The 27,799-nt window shown below is 49.5% G+C and overlaps 2 protein-coding genes across 5 annotated transcripts in view; one reads left to right on the forward strand and one right to left on the reverse strand.

The window, feature by feature from the left end:
* Positions 1 to 27,799, forward strand: part of LOC144152664 (uncharacterized) — a 163,950-nt gene that overhangs the window by 118,057 nt on the left and 18,094 nt on the right. The window lies entirely within an intron of this gene.
* Positions 14,433 to 20,887, reverse strand: LOC144151823 (uncharacterized). 3 transcript variants are annotated; one of them, XM_077682964.1, is made up of 4 exons: positions 20,626 to 20,887; positions 15,469 to 15,652; positions 15,327 to 15,402; positions 14,433 to 15,271 (listed from the first exon to the last, which is right to left on the reverse strand). In XM_077682964.1, exons 1-4 carry the CDS (start codon positions 20,629 to 20,631, stop codon positions 15,175 to 15,177), a joined length of 363 nt encoding a protein of 120 aa, XP_077539090.1. In that variant the 5' UTR covers positions 20,632 to 20,887; the 3' UTR covers positions 14,433 to 15,174. The 3 variants fall into 3 exon arrangements, 2 of the variants coding, with proteins under 2 accessions (XP_077539090.1, XP_077539091.1); XM_077682965.1 differs by lacking the exon at positions 15,469 to 15,652 and having other exon boundaries at positions 14,437 to 15,271; XR_013318981.1 differs by lacking the exons at positions 14,433 to 15,271; positions 15,327 to 15,402; positions 15,469 to 15,652 and adding an exon at positions 18,555 to 19,270.

A 27,799-nucleotide genomic window follows, 5' to 3' on the forward strand; every position in this document is an offset into this window, starting at 1 on the left:
GGAAGTCGGAAAGTGGTATATTACTAGAACTTGCTAGTCCCTTGGCATCTGTCCGACCTGTCGCGGTTGTCTGCTGCCGAGCACGAGAACGCGCGTTCAATCCCGGCCGCGCCGGCCGCTTTCATGACGAAGGCGAAAGACGAAAACCGCCGTGTGTGTGTGTGACCCGCCGCGGTGGCTCAGTGGCTAAGGCGTTGCGCTGCTGAGCACGAGGTCGCGGGTTCGATTCCCGGCCGCGGCGGCCGCTTTTCTGATGGAGGCGAAAAGCAAAAACGCCCGTGTGTACGAGATTTCGGCGCACGTTAAAGATCCCCAGGTGGTCAAAATTAATCCGGAGCCCTCCACTACGGCGCGCCTCATCGCCTGCGTTGCGTCAGCGCGTTAAACCCCCACAATCAATCAATCGAAAACCGCCGTGTGTCGAAATATCGGCGCTCGGGAAAGAGCTTCAGTTAACGAGTATCCCTCCACTTCCGCGCACTTCATAGCCCCGGTGTCGTTTTGGGGCCTAAATTTTACCATCGATCATCGTCTGATTTCGTTTTGTGTTAATGGCTGTTGGTAAGGAGCTTCTCAGTATTGAGTTCACCTGGCAGTTTATCTTTCTATGCGGGTAGCTCCGTGCGTCAATAAAAACGTCGTAAAAGCTACGTACCCAAAAACAATGGTAATTTTATGAGCCAGTCACGTTCTTGGCTAACAAAACAGCTTTCAATGCGTCATAGTCTCCTTTGTGCATAGTGCTTCGCGTAATTTTATGCGTGCTAGCACTGTTGTCTGTACGGACTTGGTGTGCGCACATCGCTACGTTCAGCCTGGATGTTTTGGCGTAGCTGGTATACGGTGAAATACGACAACACGGTTCATACAGAACGGCAGCCTCAATGCGAGTTAACCGGCGCTCTTTATTCGAACGCGCGTGACTCTGTCGATCATCTTCCCGAATAGCTATCTCGTAATATGAAGCACGAGAGGCACACCCACTTACTGCACGAGGTTTTACGACGTAAGAGTACGCTCACTGCGCGTATACAGTGTTGGCACAGCCCTTGCGGAAATGAGCGTTCCCGGTGAAGCGCTCCACTTTCCCCGTGTATACAGGGCGGTGGAAACGGGCAGAGCGGTTAGGCGAACGAAAGCGCAGCTGGATTCTTAATGGCCGGAACGCTTTTCTTTCCATTTCCGCGGTCGTGTCATGCGGGTCGTCAGTCAAAGCAGCGCGTTCAAAGTCGGTCAGTCACTGTGGCCTGCGCGTTTGACTTGCGCTGCACCGGCAGCTGTTATCTCTCTCTCTCTCTCTCTCTCTCTCTCTCTCTCTCTCTCTCTCTCTCTCTCTCTCTCTCTCTCTCTCTCTCTCTGTTTGACGCATTGTTTCATACTAGTATATACTAGATTGAAATCCGCGCCACTGTCTAGGGGAGCCGCGCTTCAGCGAGCGTTCCGTCATGTACCGGGCGGGCACGTTCCACTTGTCCTTGGCACGGCTCATGAACAGGCTGAAAAGTTGGCTCTGGCTGCAAAAAACCGACAATATTACTGTAGAAGGTTCGTCAAATTTGTTTTATTATAAAATTGAGCCTCGAAAAAGATCGATTTGTCAGTAATTATTTAGTCGCTTCATGTACAGGCTTCGAGACAAAATAGAAGCCGTATGGCTAGCTAAGCCAAGTAGGCGAGGAACGTCGCTAGCGGCAATGGCGCCGCCCACGGCGGCCCGCGAGTGCAGCGAGATTTCCCTCTCGCTATTTCCCTCTCGTGAGATTTCCCTCTCGCTATATAGTAGTATAAAACTCTATGGTTTGACGTGCCGCTTTAGTTCAACCGCAGTTGCAAGCACGGTCGCCCAGAAACGTTTTGGCTGGCTTGCGTGCATTTTATCGACGAACCGTGGAATTCAAAGTTTCGCGTTGCGAGCGCTTGATTGAGATTTGCAGCCTGGGCCAGTCCGCGCATTTCAACATGTACACACGAGTATGTGGGACCTCACGCATGAGGGGTACGGTGAAATTTAATTCAACGTGAGCGAGAAGTAGCGGAAACGACAGGAGCATTCCGCTACATATGCTTGTACGAATGAATGCAGGCCCAACTGATTCCCGAATGCACTCGTAAACGGGAGCAGGGCATACGCGCTAATTACAAGATGTACATTTCGATTTGTCCCGATCCACCAGCAACCCACGCTGTGCACGCGCGTGCACAGTCGATGTGACTAGTGCCAGTTAATATTGTCACGAGATGACGATGAAAGGGGTCGTCTTCCGTCCTTCATTGCCTTCCATCGAGCCTTGCAACGTTGCCCGAAATGGAGCCTAGAATTCATCTTGCTTGTGCCGAAATTTGATACCGAAATTTGACACCACCTGCCCGTGGTACCAAGTCAGCATCTTTGTGGATATTCTTGGTGCCGCGTCAAATGGCTTCCGTACTATCTCCCACAACCCTCCATTCAAGAGTCCGTGGACCTCGGCAGCGTGACATCCGCAGAAGCCCGTTGTGCGTTCTCTTAGAAAAGTCTGAAACGTGGCGGCGGTGGCGCGATTATGCGGCCAGCCAGCGAAGGCCCGTGTTTCTTCGCATGGTGCACCTCTCCTCGGAAAGCAACAACGCAGGGGGAAAGTCCGTTTCGTGACGTGGCGGTTCCGCGGTCACGCTCCCGTAACCGCGGCTCGCCTCGAGGCGGCGCGCCTTCGAAGGGTTTCCGAGTTTCCGCGCTATCAAAGAACGGCCCAAAGAAACCGCCTTCGTACTACACGTATACTGCATGCGTGCCGCCGCTGCGTTCGAAAGCGCGTTGCGGGACGGTGGGGTCATTGCCGCATCACGTTAGGTTCGCCAGGGCTTGTGGCATGCAAAACTTGGATTTGGATACCAAGCTACGCGTGGTGGCCACAGTCCTGAAAATGTAATTGAACGCGCCATAACCTTAACTTGGCGTGCGCACGCAGGTTTTCAATTACTAGGTGCAACGAAGTCGTGTTTTTTCGTTTTCTTTCTTGCTGGAGCGTTTACCCACGCGTTATTTGACTCGGTTGGCGTTAAAATTCCCATTGACTGCGAACGCGGCTCTGTGGTGTTCACTGGATGGCGCAAGTTGGAAACGCAGCAGCAGAAGTGGCGGAAGCTCCCACGTTCGCGGTAACGTACGCATGCGAAGGGAATTTATTAAAGACTAGTACGAAGACTACCTGTAGCTAAAAGTACTACCCGGGTCGTGGAAAGAACAGTATTTACAATGATTTGCTTCACTTCAGAGGTACACGAGTTTCAATACACGAGCTCTGTGTAATATCGTGCCGGAAATCATAATCACGACACAGGTCACTGCCAGTACAGATCACAGCAGTTCACCACTACAACATTTCATTACAGATCACCAGCACTATCACTACAGTTCCCAACTGCCCACGCAGACACTTATCCGCTGCAAGCACACGTGCGACCTCACTGCGGTTGCTCATGGGCGCACCTTTCGAGGGTGCGCATATCCATCATTTTTTTTTTTTTTTCAGATGAACAACTAAACGCTGACTTTAGATTTCGGATAACGAGGGAATTAAGAGGTCAAGAGAGGCTGAATGATGCAGCTTGAAGTAAGAGCTTGAGAAAATGTCTTTAGTGCCCCTAATGGATGCCGGCCAGGATCGGTAAAGCGTGGGTCAAAAAGTGGTAACCCGCGCGATCATGCGCCTTACCCGCGCGCTGCACCGTGTTCCTCCAAAGCATTGCTCCTCGCCGTGTTCCTAATCATTACCTGCGGGTGGGAACGGGTGGTAGTTTCCCGTCTCTTGTTCCGACCTGGAAACCGCGCGACTGGGAGCGTCGGTCTTGTTTACCGTCCTTTGACTGGGCATTTGAATACGCACAAACACTGGACATAGCTCTTACGTGGAAACTTGGTGAGGCTTCTGTAAGTGCCGTATCGTCACTTTCCAGGGTGTAACGTGCGCTCTATTGTGATGTCGACAAATTATGCGTGCGGGAAATACCCAGCAGGTACACTGTCTTATAGGCGCCATAATTTCCGCCTGTTGCGTCTTCGCAATATACGCTACGTGACTCGCGCTTCAGTTTTTACTGTGTCCAGTGATGCGATAGTAACTTGCAGTACACGAAAAAAATAGTGCGGTATACCGGGAATCGTACGCTGGCTGGTCGGTGTGGCGGTAAGATTATACAACGGTTAGAGTTGTATGTTTTGTTTCATCAATGTGCCCTACAATTGGTTAACGCTTCAGCCCTCACCGAGCTGCGTTCCACTCTTTCTCTCTGCTATAAGATGGCCGAAAATATGCCTGTGCGGAACCACACATCTTTTGCTTCCTCATTCGCCGCGCGGTCGCTCGTTCACGCCTCCCGCCCCCTTCTCGGTCAGGGTTGCTGTCTGATCACGCGCTCCGCAGCACCGAAATGCGCGTTCACGCAGCAACAAGGCCGTGGCCCCTAGAAGGCCGAGTGCAGCGTCGACCACGCATTTTATGCTTCAAGCAGAAGGAAAAAAAAAAAAAAAAAAGATGAAATAACAGGGTAATTTAATAGAGGAAAAGAAGCGGGTCGACTAATCGAGTAACGTGGGGCGCATCTTTTTGACAGCCTGCAGTGTGTAGCGTGCACCGCGTACACTGTGACGTAACTCCCAGTGAATGCCCTCGCGCTGTGAAGTGCGCGGGATCCGTCTCTGTATATGGCGGGAACAATGCGGCGAGTCGTGTTCGGCGAGCCTCCTCGCCATGCGTTTATAGCAGCAGCGGGAGCTCCTCGATGGCGCGTGCAGGCCGAGCCAACGAGCGTGTCACGAGCTCGCGGTTCCTGGTTGTGGCGAGATGCGGATTGGCGCCGATTAATGTAGCGAACGGGGCGCGGGGGCTGCAGTTGAGTGTCGGCCTCTTTGGAGGGACAGTTCCGTTGTGTGTAATGTCGTTTATGGCCGTTCGCATTGTCTTCCGGTGTCGGGGGCTTGGTCGATAGACGTGGATACGGGAGGTGATATAAGACATGCTTGAAGGGGCGATACCGTCGGCCGCTGATTGCCGCGTATCTCGTGTAGAGGGGGCGGGTTTATTAGATGTCTGCGTGCTGTTCTTGTTCTCGTCATGTGGTATTCTTCTACTGTATCCCGGAGACAGAGCGGGAAGGCGCCAAGTGTTATGGGGAGCACTAACGGAAGCTGCCTGTGACTGCGCGGGTATGGCGTATGCGGTGGCAGTTCGAGGTGCCGAAACGTCAAGCTGAGCGCGCAGGAGGCTTGCGATAGTTTCCGGGTTTGATCGGTTGCAGATTTTTTTTTTTCCTGCGTTTCACGATAGACGCATGCATAGCATGTTTCATACATGGCCTACTTCTTTAACGTTATTTTTTACAGCGAAGCTGTTAGCCTCTCGTTGGTCGGAAAATTTCGTGTCGCAAACAGCAGCAACAACAAAAAACCCAGACAGGATTCAGCAGTTCTCACCCAAGGCGACGAGCGCATGCGTCAGAAGAGCCACTAAATAAGCTACGCTTAGTTAGTGGCTCTAAAGCTAGGTAAGGCCCAGCATTTGCTGCCGGAGAAGCCAATCTTTCTTTGCATTCAGATACCATAGAGTTCAGTATTCGCTAAAAAAAACCCACAAAACAAGCATTGAAGCCGCACGATAGATCAGGCGCCTGTCAATAATTAGACCCCGGTATGTGTTGATTGTAAAGACTAAGTTTTCAGCTGCTAGCGAAAAGGGGGCTGACGTCGTTCGAGGGCGAGCGCATGCATTGGGCTCTGCCGCTAAAGAAGCCGAGCGCAAGTGACAAGCCCGCCGAGACGAGGAGGAACATTTCATACCCTCTCACGTCAGCATGTGTTGTGGTTTACAAAAGCTTCGCTGGACATCCACTTTCGCAGGGCGGGATGGCCGCCATTTTTTTCTTCGCTTAATGACTTCATACGGCGTACCGAATTGTAGCCCAAGGTAGAATGCTTTACGACAGAGATCGGTCACCTTTCGAGGTAGAGGGCCAAGTTACATGAAGCCGACACGGCAAGGGCCGGACGGTGCTCTTTTTGGACCACCGCAAAGAAAAGAAGTGAAGACGTTGTCTGGCTAAGTGTGAAGATGGGCGGAAATAATAACTGAACGCGATCTTGTTTTTTTTCCTGCGTAGCCCCGTTTGTGATTAAAATTGGCATGTCGGCCTTCAGATAGGGACAAGGGGAGGAGGATTTTGACGTGGTGTCGGGGGCCACATACTTCCCCGCGGGCCGCATGTAGCCGACGTCTGTTTTACGGCATATAGCCTGTGGCGATTCGAATTCGATTATTTGATTGAGTAATACCTCTTGAAAACATTTATCGGACCTAATAAATTGCTGCTGCGTGATCCGAACAGCTGCTGTTTTAGGTTACGCAGCGGCACCGTGAACAGACCGGACGTTCGTTTCCTCGAGACGTCCGTTTCCTCTATTTGATTGCATGGCGGCCATATTCCAACGGAGGCCTAACGGGAAGATCAGTTACGACGTTCCTCACAGGCCAAGTTTTTCAACGCGTGCCTGCCGTCTTGAATAACAAAGCGGCGTCGACTTGGCAGCTTACTCATCTCTCTCGAACGCGGGTCGTACGGCCTCACACGCGGCGACGTCTAATCAGCTATGCAACGACTATTTGCTGCTTCGTCCGTGTCGCTGACAACGTCCTAACGTGGTCCTGTTGTGTCGGCCCGCCAGTTGAACGAGGCACGGGACTATTTCTCCCGTGTGTGCCGCGCAAGGACCTCCTTGGTGCCGCGTCGCGAAGGGTGCCAGGGGTTCCGGAGTAGTGTGCCTGGGCCGTTGAGATAATCGGTGCAGCGCCGCCTGTAGGAAAGGGGAAGGGAGTGAGAGAGGAGCTTCCGTGCGGAGGCCAAGATATCGGAACGGGCTTCCCGAGGCTGCGGGCGTCCTAGCCGCACACGTATCACCACACGTGCACGCGTTTCGGCGCACACGGGCATCCGTACTTCCCTTCCACGGGCGCGCGCACGCTCTCTGTTTCGTAACAGACTGCGCGCACGAGCGTGTATGCGGAACGCCGAAACCGTCCTTACCGCCCCCAGCGGCTAGCGCGGGAATCTTCTGCTGCGCATCGAGCCAGGTGGCCTGTTATGCGACAAGCCGGAACCGATCGCCCATTCTTCTCTTCAAGGATTGCTTTCTCTGTACAGCGCGGCACGAGAGCCTCTGTTTGCGCGCAACTGGTAACGATTCGCAAAGTCGAAGGCTGCAGTATGTCTGCGCTTTAGTTAGGTATTGAGATGTCCAAGCGCACTTTTACACTGAAAACCGAGTCCCATCGTAGGGGCTGAAAGGCAGACCGCACAGCCAGCTCGGAGCTGTAGTAACACCTGCTCCTCGCAAACAAAACATAGGTGACAACACTCGCCGCATCCTCCAACGAGCTTTACGAAATACAGGACGAAAACAGTACCGTTGGCGTTTGCAATTTCGTAACGGGCATTGTAGCAGTAGTAATAAACATTTATTGACGTATGTTTGAGAGTAGGAATGTGAGTTCAGCCTCCTTGGTCGAGGAGGCCGCGAGCCTGCCCTACTTCCAGGGCGCTATTTACGACGGCTTGCTGTTGCTCCGGCGATGTGGTCAGGGCGGTCTCGGTTTGGTGAGCAATAGAAGACTAAGTGGTAGATGGCAAGACGCATATAACAAGCATATATGCGACAGTGTGTGTGTGTGTGTGTGTGTGTGTGTGTGTGTGTTTGTGTGTGTGTATACATACACACACATACACATATACACATACACATACACACACAGGACTGGGGTAATTGGAGATTAATGGGAGAGACCTTTGCCGTGCAGTGGGCGTAGATAGGCTGGTGATGATGATATATATGTGTGTTCTTGACGCGTCCATCGCCTTGACGCTCAAATCTACGCTCGTCTCACCTCTCGCCTGTTTTTTAATCCCCTGAACCATCTGCGTGAGCCTCGACTATCTCCACCACAATATATATATATATATATATATATATATATATATATATATATATATATATATATATATATATATATATATATATATATATATATATATATATATATATATATATCAGGGTGTCGAACCGGAACCGAACCGAACCGAAAACCGGAACTGAACCGGTATTTTTTCCGGAACTGAACCCGAACCCGAACCGTTATTTTTTGAGCACACTGAACCCGAACCGGAACTGAACCGGAAAAAGAAATAACGGTTACCGGTTCATGCCGAAACGGTTCGACCCCCTGTTGTTGATATTGCACAGTCAATGCAATTCAGGCCTTTTTTTCTTTCACGTACCATCAACTTCGTACTTGCTCGCGCACTTTCCCCGCCAGACAATTGAACACTATCACGCTCTATGTAACAACAGGGGAAATGAATGAGCACCAATGTAGCATTGGTCTGTTGCTGCTGGAGGCGCGAGCGTAGTGCAAGCTGACCAAACGAAATGTCATTATCGGCAGCTTGCAGGGGATATAAAACGACTTTGCCCTTCCCTAGCTGCGACTTCATTGGAGCAATCAGGCTGCAGGAGTGCTCCACTGCGCAACAGCGAAAGCTCACACCCGATGTGTGCAAACTTTTTGCATGTCATAATTTGTTTAAAAGGTCCGACACCTGCAAATTATTAATACTTGACAAGTGTGACCGCAGGAGCTGCTCAGTGGCTAAGCCGTTTGCTAAGCCGTTTGCCCAACTCGCTACATTACTTCTACTGCTACTCGTTCCGGAGGGGAGTACTGCTGTGGACGAATTAAAGAGCGTCTACCCGAAAAGTCCCATCTCATGCTCCACGTGTCAAATTTCCCTTTCATTTTGTAACCGCATTACCTGTTATAAGATTCCGCAATGTAGCACACGGAACGATGGTAGGGGTTTAGGCGGAACGATGACATACTGATTGTAATGCACACTTTCGGTATCGCAAAAGGAATTGCAGTGGTCAGAGCAATAATGCAGTGACTGAGCGTAACTAAACCTTTTAACAAAAGTGTGGCCAACACATTCGATAAGGTGACAGCTAACAAATTATTCAGGGTGACCAAATATTCTAATTCCTTGGTAGTATTTATGTGCCTCTTGTAGGATTTTTCTGTTTTGTTACAAATATAAAAAATGTGCGCCATTGGTATTCAGCGCTGGTATTTGAACACGCCAGTACGCAGGACTAAATTTAAGGCTTCAAGGTAAGCGTGATGGGCGATTGCATAGCGACAATTGCGATTTCAACAAAAAAAGGAAAGGACAGAAAATATATCCCACCATCATATCTCTTGGCGTTGGCTTTATGAATAGTTGCTAGGACAACATAAAGTCTGAGCGATAAAGAAGGTGGTAAATCGTCGCCACTTTATGTGTTTTTCTAATATCTCCTAATTGTTTAAAGTTTCCTTTGCAATTGCGCCACTGCCCTTGGGGAGCAGCAGCATTTTGAATGTTAGTTTGTGTTTTGATTTGACGGTCGTTTTAAACTAGCAAATGTTTTTTTTCTAATTTCAGTGATAATTAAACTCATCGAACCGGTTCGCGAACCGGTTCAAGCTCCCGAACCGGTTCGCGAACCGGTTCGGTACGTGATTTTGTCGAACCGGAACTGAACCGGAACGAAATTATTTCACCCGAACCCGAACCGTAACCGAACCGGTATTTTTTTCGGTTCGACACCCTGATATATATATATATATATATATATATATATATATATATATATATATATAATGACGAGCATATATTCGACAGCGACCTGCTGTGCCATCCCCTATTCGTTATGCCCAAAAGTGTACTTTCGGGTTCGTTGTGTGTTATTTTCGCATTATTGCATGATATAAATTTTGGTGTTAACGCGCCTAAGCTATTCACTTCAACTATGAGGCGCGCCGTAACGGAGGGATCCGGATTAATTTTGACCACATGACCACCTTTTCGGTGCGCCTAAATTTGGAATGCTCGGGCGTTTTCGCTTTTCGTCTTCACCGAAAAAACAGCCGCCGCGGCCATGATCGAATCCGTGTCCATGGGCTCATCAGAACGCCGTCTTAGCCACTGAGCCACCGTGGTGGATTTGAAACAGACCGTGCTCGCGGTTACAATATTCACTAAGGTAAGCAAATCAGCGCATAAGACACAGAGCGAGGACAAGGAATGTGCTGTCCTTGTCGTGGTCCCTCTGGCTTTGTCTTTTTTGCGCTGTTTTGCTTAGATTATGTACCAACACGCCCAGTTTTCCACGCTAATCTTCATTAATGTTTACAGGTCTGAATATAATGAAGCCAATAACGCCTGTATTTTGTGTAAACTGGCGGGTTGGCAACTGCGCACTATGACGCTTAGGCTGAGCTGCTGATCTGTTCCCATCAAATGCTACTCATTTTACGGGCACGCGTATCCTAGAGGCGCCACGCCGATCCTACGATGCGAGTTAATAACTTGCCGTCACCGCACCAAGCTGAAATTAGTTCAGCAGCCTATTGCAGCGCTATTAACTTGTTTTATCTACGTGCAGATGAAGCGTTTCCTTTCGTTAAAATAAAAATGTTGGCCCCTACGCTCTTCCTGATAGAGATAGCGAGATGAGCAAAACCTGGCATTCCAATTGGGCATTGAACCTGACCGCGTTGCTGCGGGAAATGAGTGCGTATCACTTTTGACATTTCCTAATAGAATTCAAAGGGCACCGTGACATGGGCCTACACATCAGATGGAATTCCCCCCTCTGTAGTTGGATCCACGAGCCTGAGCTAACAATTTATTGAGTTTGAGGTTTCACCTGACGAAGCTATACCTGGGCTATGAGACGCACCGTAGTTGAGGGCTCCGGATTAATTTTGACCACATGGGCATCGAACGTGTGCCGAAAACTCGAACACGGGCGTTTTCGCGTTTCGCCTGCATCAGAAAATCGGGGCTTAACCTACAAACGGTTGGGTATTTGACTCCCTGACATCTAATCAATCGGCGTAAACAATTAACTGCAGCTGCTTCGATTGAACGCATGAGCTCCCGACTTCAGTCGAACCCAGGAATATGTGCTCAGTGGCACTACGGACCACTCGACCACAGGTGCGAGCGGATTCGGCATTTGTAAAAAAAAATAAAAAAAAAAAAATAACTCATCTTAACAAGGTTAGCGATGTTTTCATAGCGGAAGATTAGCTGTGACTTTGAAATGTAGCCCTACTTTATGAAAACAAAACTTGACGGCAGCGTGGTGGGCGAATGTTGAAGCTTTAAAGAATATTAAAGAATTTCAGCACAGCGAATTCCGAGTAGCTTTCGAAGCCCTTCACATTCCAGTCGGATGACGTTCGGTTTGCATGCGTTTGAAACTCCACTAGAGCACGGGTGTTATAACTTTGAAAATGTTTGCTCTCTGCTCGTACTAATGGAGTGTATACGTCTGTGACATTTACAACATCGTTTTTTTTAAGTTGGCAAAGCCAATTTCACGACTCTCTTATCCAAAAATTGTTTACGCGCATTCTGTTTACGCAGTTTTCCGGAAGTTTCGTGAATGTAGTGTTACGAGAGTATTGCTATGCATTGCCGTTGTGGATGTATCCTATTCTCTCCTCCTATATTCCCCTCCCCCGCACTGCGTTGCATGCAGTTGTACCCTGCGACTGGGTGCAATAATATCCGCAGTGCGTCCCTCCCTTCCCGTTTCCTTCTGAATCAATGACATGAAGGCATTTAGAGCCTCAAACGTCCGCCGCTACGTCACTCGGTTCGAAGCACGTTTGGATCGAATGCCGTCAAAAAACCTAGTCGAGTAGCATAACATTCGTATTTGACTCGAACGACATTCGTTAAGAACGCATTCCAAACGCCAGTGGAGCACGGGTATAAGCCGGGCACAAGTAAATAATCTTGCACTCCTCTAACGACGACCTGCTGCTTGCCGTTCGCTTCGACCATGTCGAAACGGAGCAATATCGGACGGACGCCGGCTTCATAACTCGTAGGGCCCAGGTTCCATTCCGGCGACGGAAAGCGTTTCTTTCGTTCACTTCACGCACGATCATTCATCATTGTCGTCAAAAAAAGTTGGCTTTTCTGCAGGGCGTATTGGTCTACGTACAACGGCGTCAGTGAGCACACTAAAGCTTCGCTTTAAAGACTCGCTGGTCTTCGACTGCCCCTGATCCGCGAGGATGAATAAAATGTAAATAGCTGCCGATATCAGTGCTTCCAGAGTGCTTTCGAAAGCATTTTTCGTTACTGGGATGAATTTAACGCTTATGTGGGCGGACTTTGGAACTTTATACTTTGATCGTCACTCTGGGCAGTGTCGTTGCACGCGCTGCCTGCGCATGGATGCAGTGCTCCGTAGCGTGTCTGCGACTGTCGCGGGAGTACGTCGGCTTCCTGCTCAGCCAGCCTCGCAAAAGGCCACTGCATTGTCGCTAAAATTGCGTGCCTGGCCGTTGCCCGCTTTCCCGCGCGCGTCCTTCGGTGGCTCCGTGAAAGGCCGGGGCTTCGCGAAACGCTTGCCGGCTGTCATTGTACTGCGGGGTAGAAAGAAGTATCTGCAGCGGCGACGTGGACGGTCACATTCATAATGCTAGTGCTCTGGCGGTGCCGTTTTTAGAAGCGGTGGCGTTCGAGCCATACCATACACCAGGAGTTAGATTCCCAGCTCCGACTTGGCAGTGCAAGATAGACGAACGCTGCAGGCCGTGGTGGGGGAGGAGACTGACATCACGCAACAGGTCTAGTTAAACGTTTTGTTGCGTCTACGTTTTTTTTTTTTTCGGACATCTCGTTTTTGTAGAAGTTCAAGTGAAGCCAATCCAGTACTGCAAGGAAAGCATAGTGGAAAAGTATGGTGTGGCTGTTTGAAGGGTAATCCGAGGGTCGTGGGGTCGGTCCCCATTCTGAACGCGTGTTTTTCTCCACCTATTTAGCCTTCCTCAAAATGGTAACCTTCATTTGAAAAAAATAAAAAATAAAAAAATTCACGCATCTCCACGAAGTGAATCATGACGAGTGGGCGAAGCACTGGGGATCGTTCTCACCGTAAATCACCCGTGAGAGTGCCTACTACTGCTAAAACGATTTCCAATCCAATCCATTTCAATCCAATCAAATCCAATGCTCCTCGCGCACGCGCAGCACGGCTCTCTCTCTCTCTCTCTCTCTCTCTCTGCTCTCTCTCTCCGCTCTCTCTCTCTCTCTCTCTGCTCTCTAACCTTTTGTGAACCTTTTAGTCTGTTCTTGTTAACCTTTTTGAACCTTTTGTTCACAGATGTTTTGATTTACACGCTGCTCTGCCGTCAGCACGGACTCCGGACGCCGGACAAGCCTCAGCCTTAAGGTGGCGGTCCCACACCCGCCATGTTGGAATTAGTTCAGAGTTTGCCACCAGACTACGCCACCCACCCGTGGCGGACGAAAATACCGGCACAGGCTTTCCGGGCGCGATGTTCCCCGTACCGGCGTCCCCTCCCCTCCGCCTGCGATTCGCGAGGGGAGACGCTCCTTTTGTCCGAACCTGAACCATGACCAACCGATTCTGTTCGCCGCCGTGCACGGGGGGAGGGGGGGGTGGGGGGTTGCTGGATTGGCCCTGCCTTCTTTCTCGCCGCGAGTTGCTTGGCGCTCGGCCTCCGAAATCGCGCTGAAGAGCTTTTTCTCTGTACACGCGCGTAGCACAAATAAAACAGAATAATCAACTAAACGTTTCACTGTTGTTGGGGTGAAACGTTGGACGAATGAGCAATACATATGTCGCCAAGATTGCCAGCGCACATTACTAAAAGAGCAGAAAGAAAGCTCGGTGTAAAGGAATGAAGAAAGAGATATTGTGAAAATTATCGGCGTCTCTTGATATATTTCAGGCGGTTTTTCTCAATGAACCGCCGCTAAATCGTCGGCACGGGCCTTGCGTATTTCCTTCTATCCTCGTCTTTCCCGCTGTGCAATAATGTCCTCTGTGTTGATGTCATGGCAACTTTAGCCGGAATCAGAACACCTTTGGACCCTAGTATGGGTTGCAAGCTAAGTCTGGCACAAAAGTTTTTTATCGTATTACATACATAATACTGCAAATATAATAGACTGCGCCATATGCGCAAGTATCAGATGGCCTGTCTTCTATTTTTGCCTTCCGGCACCAAACGTAATTCATCATGCATGTTCAAGATAGAGGTCAAAAGATGCCGAAAGCATTTTGTCCGGTCAAAGGAAGCGACAGGTGCGCTGTTGAATTTATCCTGGTGCTACTGTTCGAAATTTTTTTTCCGACATCACATGTCTTTGTGGCATCCCACGTGATCGCCTCGAAAATATAACCAACATCTCACTGCGGCAGTCAACATTTCGTAGAACCTTTCAGCCTACATGCTTTGCACTGCAATCACGGCTTTACACCGGATGAAACTGAGCATAGCACGCCGAGTCAGAGGAAATATTTATTTAGCTTCCAACATAAATATTGCAGCTGGTGGTATGAGGGGGGGGGGGGGGGCGAAGTGCGAAGACCATATCAGCTTCAGCATATACGTCGCTCAGCGGCTTCAGCTCGCACAGGCAAGCGCAGGAGATCGCAGGAAATTGCTTTTCAACCCACCCTTGCTTCCCGGTGGGAGTTGGCCGTGGCCGAACTCCGCTGTAAAAAAGGAAAAAAAGAATGGGTGAGATATGTGCACGCTATGAGCAAAAACAAATGATCTATAAGAAGAGCCAAGCTAACCTGCAATGGGGCAGTGATGCTAGTGCAATAGCAAAACGCGCGTTATAAAATATCACGGGAATGTTTCGTCAATACAATGGGGTGTTCTCGGGACTAATTTTGATTATTTATAACTACGCTTGAAATAATCATGCCGGATGCGGCCAGCAAAACGAAATGGTGAAATGGCGGTCAGGACACTTAGTTCAGCTATAAAAATATTTTTTCTACGTACTAAGGAAGTTTATGCATACCTGAAGGGGAAAAAGGACATAGAAGTGAAATTGAAAAAAAATCACTAGGTAAAGGATAAAATAAACAAACAAATTTCGAGTCTGCGTGCTTTTGCAACGGAAATTGAGTCCTAAATGTATGGTCGGTGTGAAATTACGTATGAACAGATTGCGAAATAATCGAGTTCTTTTGAAAGCAGTGCAACTGATACTTATCCTTTTTTTTTTTTTTTTTTTTTTGCTGAGAAGAGGAGGAGGGTGTGTTCAGGCGCCGATCACGTCCCTCAGCACCATCGTCACACGACCCATCGCCTCTTCGTTCCAGTGCACCATGTCCAGCCGCCGGTCCGACCCCATCCGCCTGTAAATGTGTCAGTGTTGATTACACTACAACCAATGTAGCCGGAGCAACTTACCGCTCGTACAGGCAATAGCGGACACGACGTCTGCCCAGCACAAAGAGGCGATGGATTTCAAGAGCAACAACTCCGTCTGCGTGAAAGTAGCGCAACGAACAGGTTATTCTCTGCCGCAAACTGTCGTAAAGAGACATAGTACCCATAGTCAGCCCGAGGATCCACGCGTTCACGGCATTCAGAATTCGCCAGTGGGAGCTGGACCGCGCAGCGCGGGCCACCGGCGGCAGCGTCATCACGACAACACCACATCCGCGTCCGAGTAACAGCGCCAATACGACCTCCAAATCCGCAATCAATTGGTACGCGTCGTCCATGGTTCTGGCCTGTGAAAAAAAGAAGAATGAAAATGGCAGTGTTGATGCAGAAATTCTGAGCATACCCTTAGCTCAGAGGCAGAATTGCATCTGTTGTGCATACCAGACGCAGGTCGTTGGTGCCGATCATCAGGACGACCCTGGGCTCCATGTGGCGGAGGTTTCTCAGGCAACTAATTACGCGGGACCCGGACACTTCCGTGTACGGACTATTCGGTGCCATTTATATTTTTGTGATGGGTATAAATTTGTCTCCACAAATCCTTTGATTCTGTTCTTCGCGTTTCCGTTGATTTCGTTCTCGTTCATGGCGTTTTTTGTTCTGTTCACAGTAAGTCACTATACGGCAGGTTGCTTCGTTTTTACCTCTGTTCATCACTTTGCACCTCAGCATGTCACGGGTTTTCGGTCCACACGCTTCCATGTTATAGATTTATTATGATTATTATTTTTGTGAGGCCACCTGTCTTTTCTTTTTTTACCAGTGAAATCTCTATTCACGGTGCTGTCGCTGCCCTACACCTGTGTCAGGCTGAACTTCCAAAGGCAGCTGGCTATCCCTCTTGTTCTTGTGTTCCTCTCCCTTGCTTCTGGTTCCACTTATCCTAACCTTTCAACAGGATGTTGGTGCTGGAGGAGCGAACTAACTTGCTTCCAGATGTAGAGAACAATAGCGCCGTCTGAGTAAAGAGTTCTGCCAAAACGCTAGCTTTGGTCACGCCGGGTGAAACGAATCGGCCAAGATTGAGGGTCGGACTCTTGGCGACACGCGACGATGTTTTCTTGTTTTATTTTTATTTGGCGGGGGGAAGGTAAATATACGCTGCTGTTAGGTTGTATGGGGGTTGTTTTCCACGGCGGTTTTCCACTTGCTCATTCATCAACAACACCCTCGACGTATGCACGGCGGCAATGTTGGCTTCTCTGTCGACGCCAGAACATGCTGCTCAGAATTATTATACATATAAAAAAAAAGATCGAAACACGCGACACCATCAACTAAAGCCTTTCTGCGTTTGTTTGGCCTGCTTGCACTATGTAGTTTCTCTCTTGGTCGGAAGGCAGAATACTAACCCATTAGCGGGAACACCGAACAGATTTTTTTTTTTCCATTTTCAAATGCGATTATAACTACTTATAAGCTCCCGTTTCGAGTCAGTGCTCACCCTTGTTGCGTTCTTCCTTAGCTCGTGCGTGGTAGCTCATACCAGAAGCTGCGTACAGCATTGTGGAGGCTACATCGTTGTGAACAGTCCGCCTAATGCACCGTGAAGGGGGCTTAGGGCCAGGTGGAACCGCCAGGCCCCTGCGGCTTTCCTTCACGGTGAGTTAGGCGCACGCAGCTTCTTGTATGAACTCTAGGCAGGACACCGCGAGTCAACACGGTAAACAGTGTTTTTTTTTACTTCAAGAAAAAAGAATTCTCGCTGCACATAAATTGGAGAAAAGCTGAACCTGCCGAGCCTACAAGAACCCCCCACCCTCCCTTCCACAATACCGTAGCGAATTCACCTCCGCAACCCACGACACCCCCCTCCCTATCTGAGGAAGTCCCTCTGAATGGGAGCCTGGTCGCGGCTCTTTGTAGTTGTTTGCTGATGGCGTTTTGAAAGTGTTTGAGAGGAGAAGGATGACTTATGTCTGTGGTACCATAGCTATGAGAATAGCTATGGCATATAGCGAATTGTTTGGGCCGCTCGGCGTTCTTCCTTCCACTTTCTACAGGGTTGCCTTTTATTCAAAAAGAAAAAAAAAACACTGTATAGGAAGACTGCTACGTCATAGCTTCACTCTCCAGGTAGAAATCAAAGCCTAAATTTAGGAAAGTATTGTTGTATTTTATGTTGATACCGTTGTTCAGAGTTTATTTTACCGAGCATATATACACTTGCGGAGAAGCTAATTTCCAATTTCCATTTTGTTTTGAATGAATCGTTTTATTGAACAAGACAACTGATAGTATCTCCCAAACAGCTTGTTGACATTGCCACATCGATGTGGGTGGGGGGGCTTTTCTATTTTAGATGCGAAGCATCTCTTGCTCGGGTCTATGTCCCGCGGCGTCGGCGTCCGCACTCTACTATAAAAAAATACTTAGGCCATGCCCGGTTTCGAACCCACGACTCTCTGGCCGCAACGGGAGGTACGCGGCGCTCTACGGCGCTCCACGGCCGCAGAGCGCTCTACGGCGCTCCACGGCCGCAGAGCGCTCTACGGCGCTCTGCGGCCGTGGCGGCTCAGTGGACGGGGCCGGGCTTTCCCGTTTCACCTTGTAGTGAGTAAGATCTAATTAGTCGTGGTGCAAGGGACGCGTGTGGGACTGGACGGGCATACCCTAGCATAGGTTCAAATCGTGCACCTAACCTTAGTTTTCGTAACATTTATTTTCTTTGCGCAAACGTTTTTACCACCACCAGTGGCGTAGCCAGTGGGGGGGGGGGGGAGGTTTGGGGGGTTCAAACCCCCAGAAATTTTTATTGCTGGATGTTTTCTTGTCTTTCAAATGTGTTAAAATGTAATGTTGAATGTTGTCCTGTAAAAACTACCAATTATATATATATATATATATATATATATATATATATATATATATATATATATATATATATATACACGCATTAGGGTTGGGGCGCAACCCCCCCCCCCCCCCCGAAATAAATTTCTGGCTACGCCACTGACCACCACCATCGGCTATTTATGGTGCCATCACCCAGTCACCAAATTTTCCAGAGATTGCATTCGATCTGACAGGAATGAGCTAATCAGTAATTATATTGCATGTGCTTGGTTGAATGAAAATTTTCCGTCCAGCAACGGGGTCATTACAGCGCCAAGATCATTGCATAATTTTGCTCTGCCAACAAAGTTAGATGCCACCTTTCCCAGCAAACTGAGGTCACACGTTTTGAGGTCACACGTGAGGTCGAACTGCAACAGTACAGGCACTGACACAGCTGTTTATTGGAGACAAAACTTCCAACGCCGCTGCCTCCATACAAACTTTGCTGCGCTTGGAATGTGAATAAAAAAAAGAAAGCTGGCATACTCGGATGCAGGAGGCAGAGATTCGCCAAAGCTGCTGCGAAGGAACTTTTATTTACCCTTGAAATACTCTCGGCTATGTAATGTTACAATAAGTTCATCAGAAGAAAGATGTGCTTGCCAATCAACGCGCAATGGTACACAAATTTCTTCACTTGCTTGAAATGAACAAGGTTACTGAACATGCTAACTACATGAAGGTTTTGCACGAAATAGGAACCAGTTTCGTTGACAATGGCTTTCGGCTGGTAAATGTTCCTCTCGCGGTTGCATGTTGTTTCCTGGCATACCGAACTCAGCTGCTTTTCCTGAAAACTTTGCAAAACAAAAATCAACAAGCAAGGGTAACAACAAAGGCCTTTATTTGCACTAAGCAAAAGTCATGAGCCCTACAGAGGCACACAAACTGGCAAAAGACCTTTGTATCTTACAGCAAGCTGAAAAGACAAAAATATAACATAATGGTTATCAAATACAGGGATGGGACAACAGGGTGAGAAAGCCGTGATGATGGAATCAGCCGTGATGGTTGCAGTGTTGGTGTTCATCAGAGGCACTGCTTTGTGCATATTTTCAGCACGTTTTCTGTAAAACACAATGTCTCTTTACTACATGTGCACCAGCAAAATGCATCGCAAGAAAAAACAAAATGTCAGGAAACATATAAATGTGCAAATGTACATAAAACCCCAGACGCAACCCCATAATTGGGCAGAAAACCTGTATCGCCTAGTTCCCAGATAAAGAAAGGAGGAGCTTATGGATAAGGTGAACAAAAGAGCACTACAAAAAAGGCATTGTCTAGCGTTCCGTCCAGACGGAACGATAAGGAATGCTAATGTTGCGGAACGGCAGCTGTCACTAAAGTTCTGTTCAGGAGGAACGCAACTCTCCGTGAGAGCAATCTGTTGATTTTTATCCAACCGAACACACCGCTTCCTCACACCGCCAGGGTCGTTGTTAATTAGTAATCACTATTTAGTAATTATAAATGGTCGGACTACCTCTAGCTAAGTACGGAAGGAACTCCAAGCTGCTACCCCAAGCCTGCTTGGCAACATGAACAGAAAACAGTCTTTCTTGATATTTATGCAAAGGCAAAACCGCTTGTTTTTTTAAGTTTGAAAGTTAAAGTTTATTCATCAAAAGTAAATGGTTACAAAAAAATTTACAGACTAGCTTTGTGCAGCCATAGTCACTTATAATAATTACAGATTATCGGACGTAACCCTAGCGTTGGCTGCGTCGGCCTTGGCTTCAGTGAGCCGTAGCGGTTCAGCCGGTTGGGTAAAACCAAAATCGACTGCTCTAGCCAACTGAGTTGTAAGGCGGGCGTGAAGTATAGTTATTACAAAATTTCAACACCCAACTACAACGTCCGTAAGCAGAGGCGTAAGTACGACTATTTCACAACGCGTAGCTTTTACGGGTACGGCAGGAGCGAGTACGGCTATTTCACGACGCCTAGATGTTACGGCTACGGCAGCGACGACGGAGAGTTTTCAGGGCACGCCGGGGCGCGCGCCGGCGAGCGAGCCAGGTTAGTTCACGACGGGTAGGGGGGGGGGGATTTCACGACGCCAGCGAGACGCCAACCATATATGGCTACCTTCCGCATTTTTACGGCCAGGCATTGGTGGCCGGGCCACATGCAATCGGAAGGGGCCGCGAATAAAAGTGCAAGCGGTGGCAGCAAGCGGTGGCTAGGCTCCGAATAACAAACCACCCAGAGCTTTTAGCATTGAAAGGTAAAACTAGCAGCCCCACGCCGGTCAAAATCGTGGTAAGAACTAAGCGCGCTGTTTCACATCCCCAACACATGCGAACCCTCATGCGGACCCTCATATTCCGCCAGAACACAACAAAGGCTGAACAGAAATAACACTCGCAGCGCGTTAGCGCGAGATTGCGTGCAATGAACACAAAACGAAAATCCTTACTTGCATGAGGAAGCTGCGGCCGCTCTCGCTTGCGCTCGGCGACTTTGTGATGCATTTTTACGCCTTATCAAACGTTTTGGCGTTTTACGGGTGTTACCCATCGCAGATCACAAAACGTCGCACCGCTGTACTCCACCGGACAACGGCGGTGCAGAATGCCCAGAGATACCGAGCAAATTTGCTACCACCGAAGTTCGCACAGACCGCACGGCGTGGCGACAAAAACTGAACGAGTATCGGCAGTATCGGGTATCGGCACCACGACAAAGAAAAGGCGAAAAGTCTGGGGAGCCTGAATGTACCGCCTTGAGGCTCCCTCGAATAGTGCGTTTGGCCGCGCCATCGGTAGCAGAAAGCTGAAACGTAACGAAGTAGCTTTACAGTTTCGACACTGGATGGCGCCACATAAAACTGCAACGTTGTTATGGCTGTAAAATTGTCGCTACAGGAATAAAAAAGGGTTAATTGTACATTTACTTGGTAATGTTATAAAGATATGACATCGACGTATATTCCATGTAACGCACTTTTTGGAGTTCCGTGTGTGTACGTAAATAGGCGCGTTTGAGCGCTTCGGCCGGCGTGATGAAAATCAGCCAATTTCAGTAACAGTTTATACGTGTTCTATTTATCACAGCGCAAACATTGAACGTAACTAAGTAAAGGAGGTCTTCAAGTTTGATGTGTGAAAATATTGAAACTTCGTCTTCAGCAGCAACGCAGAAAAGTTACACCAGAAAACCCATGCGTACGTGTAAACTGCCATATGTAGACCAAAATAACTTTAAAACCGCTGAACGAAATTCAGCGAAATTTCGGCAGTATACAAATACATATGCTGGCAACGCGCACACGAAAACACATTGCTCTGCATTAATCCATGTAAAAGTTTAGCGCGAGTGAAGTTGCGCTATTTTAGCTTTTTTCAAACGGCCGTATAACAAAATCTATTCGCTGAAACGGAACTTCCAAACGTAACTAACTGCATAGACATCTATTCTATGCACATACCAAACTACATGTAATTACGTCGCATAGTTTTCTCAAATTCTTACACCGCCCGAAGCAAAAAAAGCAAAAATACAATTTTTCTCTCTTGCAAATTGGCTTCTCCTTCTAAAGCCAAATTAGCTGGAATAGACCGGTAAGCGAGTTCGGAATCTAGAAGACTTCTGCTTTCTAATGATACATTAGCCATGAATGTGGTGCCAACTGGGGCGCAACAGCGCCTACGCAAACATCGTCCAAAACCGGCAGCGCGGGCCGATCGAGTGGGACCGCCACCTTAAAACTAGTACCCCCATGCTTTATCCAGCTAGACTGCTGCCAGTTCATTCCGACATCGTTCGCCTTCTTTTTGGGGCCTTCTTTTCGCCTCTCCTCCACGTCGTGCCGGATTATTGGCGGTTGCATAAGCGGCGGCCGCACTGGCGTCTTCGGGGTCAGCGGGTGCTCCAGCAGCAGCCGCGATTGAAACGGGGTCGGCCCCGACGCCCGCTTCACAGGTGGTGCCGCCGCCATGGCGGACGCATTGTGCCCCGTGTTTACGCCGCCCTGCCGGCCCAGGTATATGCTACGGGGAGGCCCCCGTACATTCCGTGCCCACCGCCGAGGAATGCCTGGTCGGCAGAGAGCGGCGGAGGCGGCCCCCACCCCCCGCCGACTCGTCGGTCGACTTCGGCGCACAAGCTGCCTGCCCCTTCGTGACAGCTGAAGGGCGCGCTCGTTGGCCGCCGTCAAAACACGGCTTCCTCCCCACCGCAGCACTGGCGGCGAAGAGGCGAACGTCTGCCAGAAGTGGGGGGACCCTTGACGGCGGGAAGGGCGTTCAAATTGTGCCGGGAAAGGCTCCGGGCGAGGCTGGTGCTGACCACTAACCGCCGGCGTTGATTGCCTGCACGCAGGCTTGGAACGCCAACTTGTGATCCCAGTTGTGGTGGGGGTAGGAATGAAAGAAAGCTGGATCCACTCGTCTGACCGTGCCGAGGGAAGCAGAGCATCCGTGGTGTTGATGAAACGTAGGAGTATCTGTGGAACTTTTTGCTCTTGCATATACCTCTTGCAGTCATTAAGCCAAAACTCGGAGAAAAAGTCCGACCGCATGCTTCCATGTCATCCTCATTTTACGGTGGTTAAGTCCTGAGAGTAATCACCTTGCTGTGAAATTTTGAAATCGAACGTTTTGCTCGAGGTGAACGTATTTAATTACTAATACACCTTATTTCGGATAGGTAGCGTTTTATGGCGCTTTGGTTTGCCGTTACTGGCAGCTGGAACGTGAAGAAATTCGGTTTCCAATTTTCTTTCTCAGTCGTATACGTAATTGTATGGAGGTTCACCCCTTAACTCTCTAGCGTTACTTTTTTTTTTTTATCGGAGTCGTCGGTCGTTTTCCTACTGCCAGTCCATCCCAAGTAATTTGGAGTGCCGGGGCCGGCCTGTGTACGGTGAACTGTGATAGTGCACGTCAACTTGTACGGAAAATGAATCTCACCCCTGACAGAGCGCTTGCATTTAAGAAAGGTAACTTGGCGAGGGCTCCTGAGATACGTTGAAGTTTATCGATTTACGCGGAAATATCAGTGTTCAGGTTTTGCTGCTGTGTGTCGTAGCCAGTCTCTGCTAACGCGATGGTTCTTAACAATGAATGTTTAAAAGGTGTAAAGGCTTTAAAGGCTTAAAGGCTTGAGGATGTTATGGGGGTATCTAACGGTCTAAATGGAGAATAGATGTTTACATGTGGAGCATTGTTATAGTATCTTCGTTTTTTTTTTCTCACCTAAAGCTGCCTATGCGCGAATCCTTAATGAATGGCTTACTTGCAAAGCCGCCGTGTTATGCAAGAAAGCCTACTTACGAAAGAGCGCCGCGTACAGTGAGACCGGAACTAGTATGTCATGCGGCAAAGCCAACTTTTTTGCAACGTCGCCAAAGTTTGGCAGAAATAAAAGGGGGTATCCAGGGTTACTTCGCAGGCCTCTGTTTGAAAACCGCTATCGTGTAATTATGAAAACCGTTGCTATTCGAACAAGACTTGCTCAACCTGCAAGCATCCTGTACAAACTCGCCCACTGCGCAAGGAGGCGGGATAAGAACCTGGTGGGCACGGACATTGTTCAACATGTGATTGCCGCTTGCCAGCGTCAGTGCAAGCGCCCATGACCCACTAGCAATGTCACTGTTTGGCGATTGTACGGGCGCACATTTCACGTCGGCCTAGTTGCTCCACATTCCTCCCAGCTCCACTGTGCCGAGAGTCGGTCTAGCTGTCGGCGGAGCGAGTATAACGATGCGGGAAACACGTAGACCCTGGAACAAACCCGCCTTCCGCACATGGAGTTCGCTTAGTGTCGTCGTCGTCGGGTTCGACAGGTAGCGGGTCTTCCGCTCTTCCTAATGGCAGAGGCAAAAAATAAAGTAAAAATGACGAGATTTGCAGCTTGACGAGGAAGCGTCGTGAAGAAGGCAAAAAAGCAGAACTGCACTGAAATTGCGGAGTTCAGCCTTCTTCGCTAATGTCCAGAGACTAGACGGTGTTGAGTGCACGCACCGTCCGTGTGTAAGCCCGGGCCGCTTTGCTTCATTCCAAGCGGTCACGTGTCACCCACTGATGAACGCAGAAAGCGTAGCTGCCGCACGCTTGCTTTCTTCGCGGGTGGACGCGGGTCCTATTTGGGAGGTCTAAGTGGCTTAGCCCTCGCGTCGTCGAGCTTTGCGAAGGCTTCTTCTTCCCTTTGACTGCCCGCTCGGCCTGTGTTTTCTTCTCTCTCCCTCACTATCTTTCTCTCTCTATCTCTCTCTCGTCCCCCCCCCCCCCTCTCTCTCTCTCCCTCTCGTTCTCGGCAGTCGTAATTTGGCCCCCTCCTTCCGGGAGTTCTGCGGCCGTCCCCAGTTTTGCTTCTGATTTTGCTCCTGGTTTTGATGAGGCCTTCGCTTGTGCGGAAGGTGGGCGGCTGCTCTCTATTTAGCGCGAGTTGTACGCCCAGCTCTACGTGTGGAATTCCAAGCTAGCCCTGCGAGGAAACTGCGCGTTGAGTGAGGTAAATATGCGGGTGCGCGTTTTGGCATTTCGTATTCTGCAAAGTCTGTGCTTAAATGCGTGCTTTTAAAAAATCCGAAGTGCGAGCACCCGGCCGTGCCTCTTTTCCTTTTCTTCTTTTTCGTTCACGGGTGGACGCTTTCTAGACAACCGTTGCTTGGCGAAAAGAGGCGTAAAGTAAATTATAGCGTAGAACCGGCGAAAATGTGCATTTCTACGTGCATTCAGTAGTGCTTTATCTTGTTTTGTTTACGGTTCTAGAGCAGCAAAAAGGGAAGCGATACCGCAGTACATCGCGCATATGAACGTATTTCTGAAAGGGGAATTCTGTTTAGGCCGGTAGCACTTCTGCATGAAATAGATTTCACTGAAGTAACATAGTTCAGGCTTGGTCATCATGAGATTCACCACGGATGATATGTGTCGTCGTATGGCGGTGCGGGTTTGTTGATTAAATTACCTGCGTTAGCAATCGAGGTTATATGTTACGATAGCTGTGCCGCTCTATAGGGCAGCCATCGAACGGGCCGTGTTTAATTTAAATTTTCCCAAGCCGCAAGGGCCCGCGAGTGACGTGCATCCTGTTGAAGGACGGAAATCCCTTGGGCAAGGAACCGTAACCGTCAAACTTTCCTACGGGCTGAAAGGAACAACTATGTGGTTATGATGGCCGTGTGCAGGACATAGCCAAGTGCGTGCGTGTGGCGTGTGCAACCTCCCGCTTTGCGGTGAAGCCTGTCCACTGAGAAAGCAAAAGAATCTTACCTCGGACGGCCGCATGAATAAGTTTCCCGGGGCAGCACTCTTCCCGAACTACTTTCTTGTGCGGATTATTATTCAAGCAGACCTTCGCTGCCGGAACTACATTCCCCGCGGAAATTGTCTGGTCTACCTGTTCCTCGCTTTCTAGCCCGCACAGCGCTGCACACAACTCAGTACTTTAAAAGCAACGCAGTTCGCGTAGCCACACATCTATCTATCCGCCTTCTAAGAGGCGTCCATGCCTCCGTGGGAGGGTGGCGGGCGAAAGAATTCGGACGGGGGAAAATGAAAGGGGCTGGGTCGTCGGCGCCCTCGGTATATGGGCTAGCCGCCGCCGCCGCCACTTTGAAGCTCTCCATTGCGCTTGTACTTTCGGCGGAGCTATTTATTCTTCTGTGTATTTCGCCTTTCAGAGAAAGTGCCTCCATTGCAACCAATCACGTGCGTGCCCCGCCGTAAACGCCGTAATTTCGCCCTCGGCAAACACGTCCGCCTGCCCGTATATACAGGATTTGCCGCTGGCGAAATCGCGTAGCACCGCCATTTTTTTTTTCCTCGGGGAACTCGTGTTTTGTACTGGAACACAAGTTGCGGTGGCCGTCATTTTTGTCGAGGCCGTAATAATGCTCTGAAGTGGGAAGCTTGTTGAAACGAGGAAGGGCAAGAAAAGGAAGTACGAAAGAGTGGTATAGCGTTTGCCTTTTGATGTACTCATACCCCACCTAATATCTCGCACACCCAGGCGGGATATCGTAGCTACGTACGAGAGAATGTACAAAGCCAATTCTGTTGCTGCACTTATTTTTAAAGTTGTGTGGTGAACAAAGCTGCACACGGCACATAATTATGTGCGGGATCGGCCAATAATTACTCCAGGCTAAGCGCACCACGGTAGGTATTCCAGCATGCTTGCTTCCTGAGCCACGCGATTAATTTCTGGATGCGGTGCACCCGAATACTTCCTAGAAAAAAACGATGTGATTAGTTTTTCCCTGCTCAATATCGACCATCGCGGCGCACTTTCGCGGCGCACTTATCTCGGCCTCCTTTACCTGTTGCGCGTCGCCACGAACGTAAATTGCCGTTCATATAGCAGTCACAGGCACATTCGCTTTGATTCCAAACGATGACTTTTTAATACGAAAGTGTTTTATTCCGGGATTCACGAAGATTTCACTGACGTCATATCCGTCACGGGAGTGACGCCAGTACGACGGAGCAAGCGGCCTGTAAAGGGTGCTTCTTGGGGTCTTCTTGCGGTAAAGCAACCTTTAGTACTAAAGAGTACGTTATACTTCTGGTTGTTCGTTTTCGGGTTTTATATTTTAACACGAACGTGTTTTATGCCGGGATACACCAATATTTCACTGACGTCATATCCGTCACGGAAAATGATGCCAGTACACTTCTGCCGAAGCGACTCGCCAGCAGGACGTCGCTCGCCGAGCACACCCACAAGACAGCCGCCGACCCGCAAATCATGCTCAGCTGCAGAATTCGCTGCACATTTCACTTTCGTGTTTTATCGATTCCTATGACAGAGGAATCAACCACATTTTTTTTTATCTTCGTGCCGGGAATGTTGACCCAGTTTTCTCTAACACCAGCACACATACGAGGTAGAACAAAGCTATAAAATCTGAAACTATACAAAAAAGCCGAGGCATGCCGCGGAATGGCCCAGCGATCGGGTACCAAGCTCCTTGCGCGGCAGGAAGGTCCCGAAGCTTCTGCCGACGACGCTCGCGCGGAGAGCATTCAAGTCCGGCGACGAGCTGTCGCTTCTTACGGGTGCTGCAGTCCTCATCGTCTGGAAACAGGTCGCTGCCTTCGCCGCGCGTCACCGTCGTCAGGCGTGAAGCGCGGTGTCACACGGCCGGCCGTTTCCTTCTGCCTCGACGAGGGACCGAGAAGAGACAAATTCCCGAGCGCAGCGCGTCTTGCACCTCTCGTCGAGGCTTTGTCCGGGACGAACAAAAACGATGTTGTGCCACCGCGCAACGAGCGCGTGCTCAGCGGAGCGCGTGTGCCGCCGGGCTTGTGTCCATCTCTGCTGCCGCGCCCTGCGTTTTGTCACGCTAACGCCGCCCGCCTTTGCGCGCGGGCCTTGGAGCGCGTCGCAGAGGTCTCGACGCGCGAAAACGGGAGTGGTTTGTAGCGTGCACCGTCGCTGCTTGGGAGATCCGCCGCGCCTCGTGAGCGGCGTAGGGCTTGCGTCACAACGGGACTCCTGGGTGCATCCCTCAACGTTGCCAGGAAGTTTGTTTAGAGCGGGCAAGACGGATGCTTGGATCACGTGCTAGAGTTCGGACTGATTTCCTGCTGCTGGTCATTCGGAGTCCGCAAGTTAAAAAAAGGCTTGCCCGCGCTCGC

Source organism: Haemaphysalis longicornis, unplaced genomic scaffold (assembly GCF_048455015.1).
Source record: "Haemaphysalis longicornis isolate Haplotype H1 unplaced genomic scaffold, Haemaphysalis longicornis Haplotype H1 scaffold_9, whole genome shotgun sequence".
NCBI lineage: Eukaryota > Metazoa > Arthropoda > Arachnida > Ixodida > Ixodidae > Haemaphysalis > Haemaphysalis longicornis.

What these genes read in the sequence shown, in the direction of transcription:
- LOC144151823 (XM_077682964.1), bottom strand. An exon ending in GATCCTCGGGCTGACTATGG is followed by an intron (nt 15,403 to 15,468) that starts GTACTATGTCTC and finishes ACTTTCACGCAG; the next exon opens with ACGGAGTTGTTGCTCTTGAA. An exon ending in CGCTATTGCCTGTACGAGCG is followed by an intron (nt 15,272 to 15,326) that starts GTAAGTTGCTCC and finishes ACACATTTACAG; the next exon opens with GCGGATGGGGTCGGACCGGC.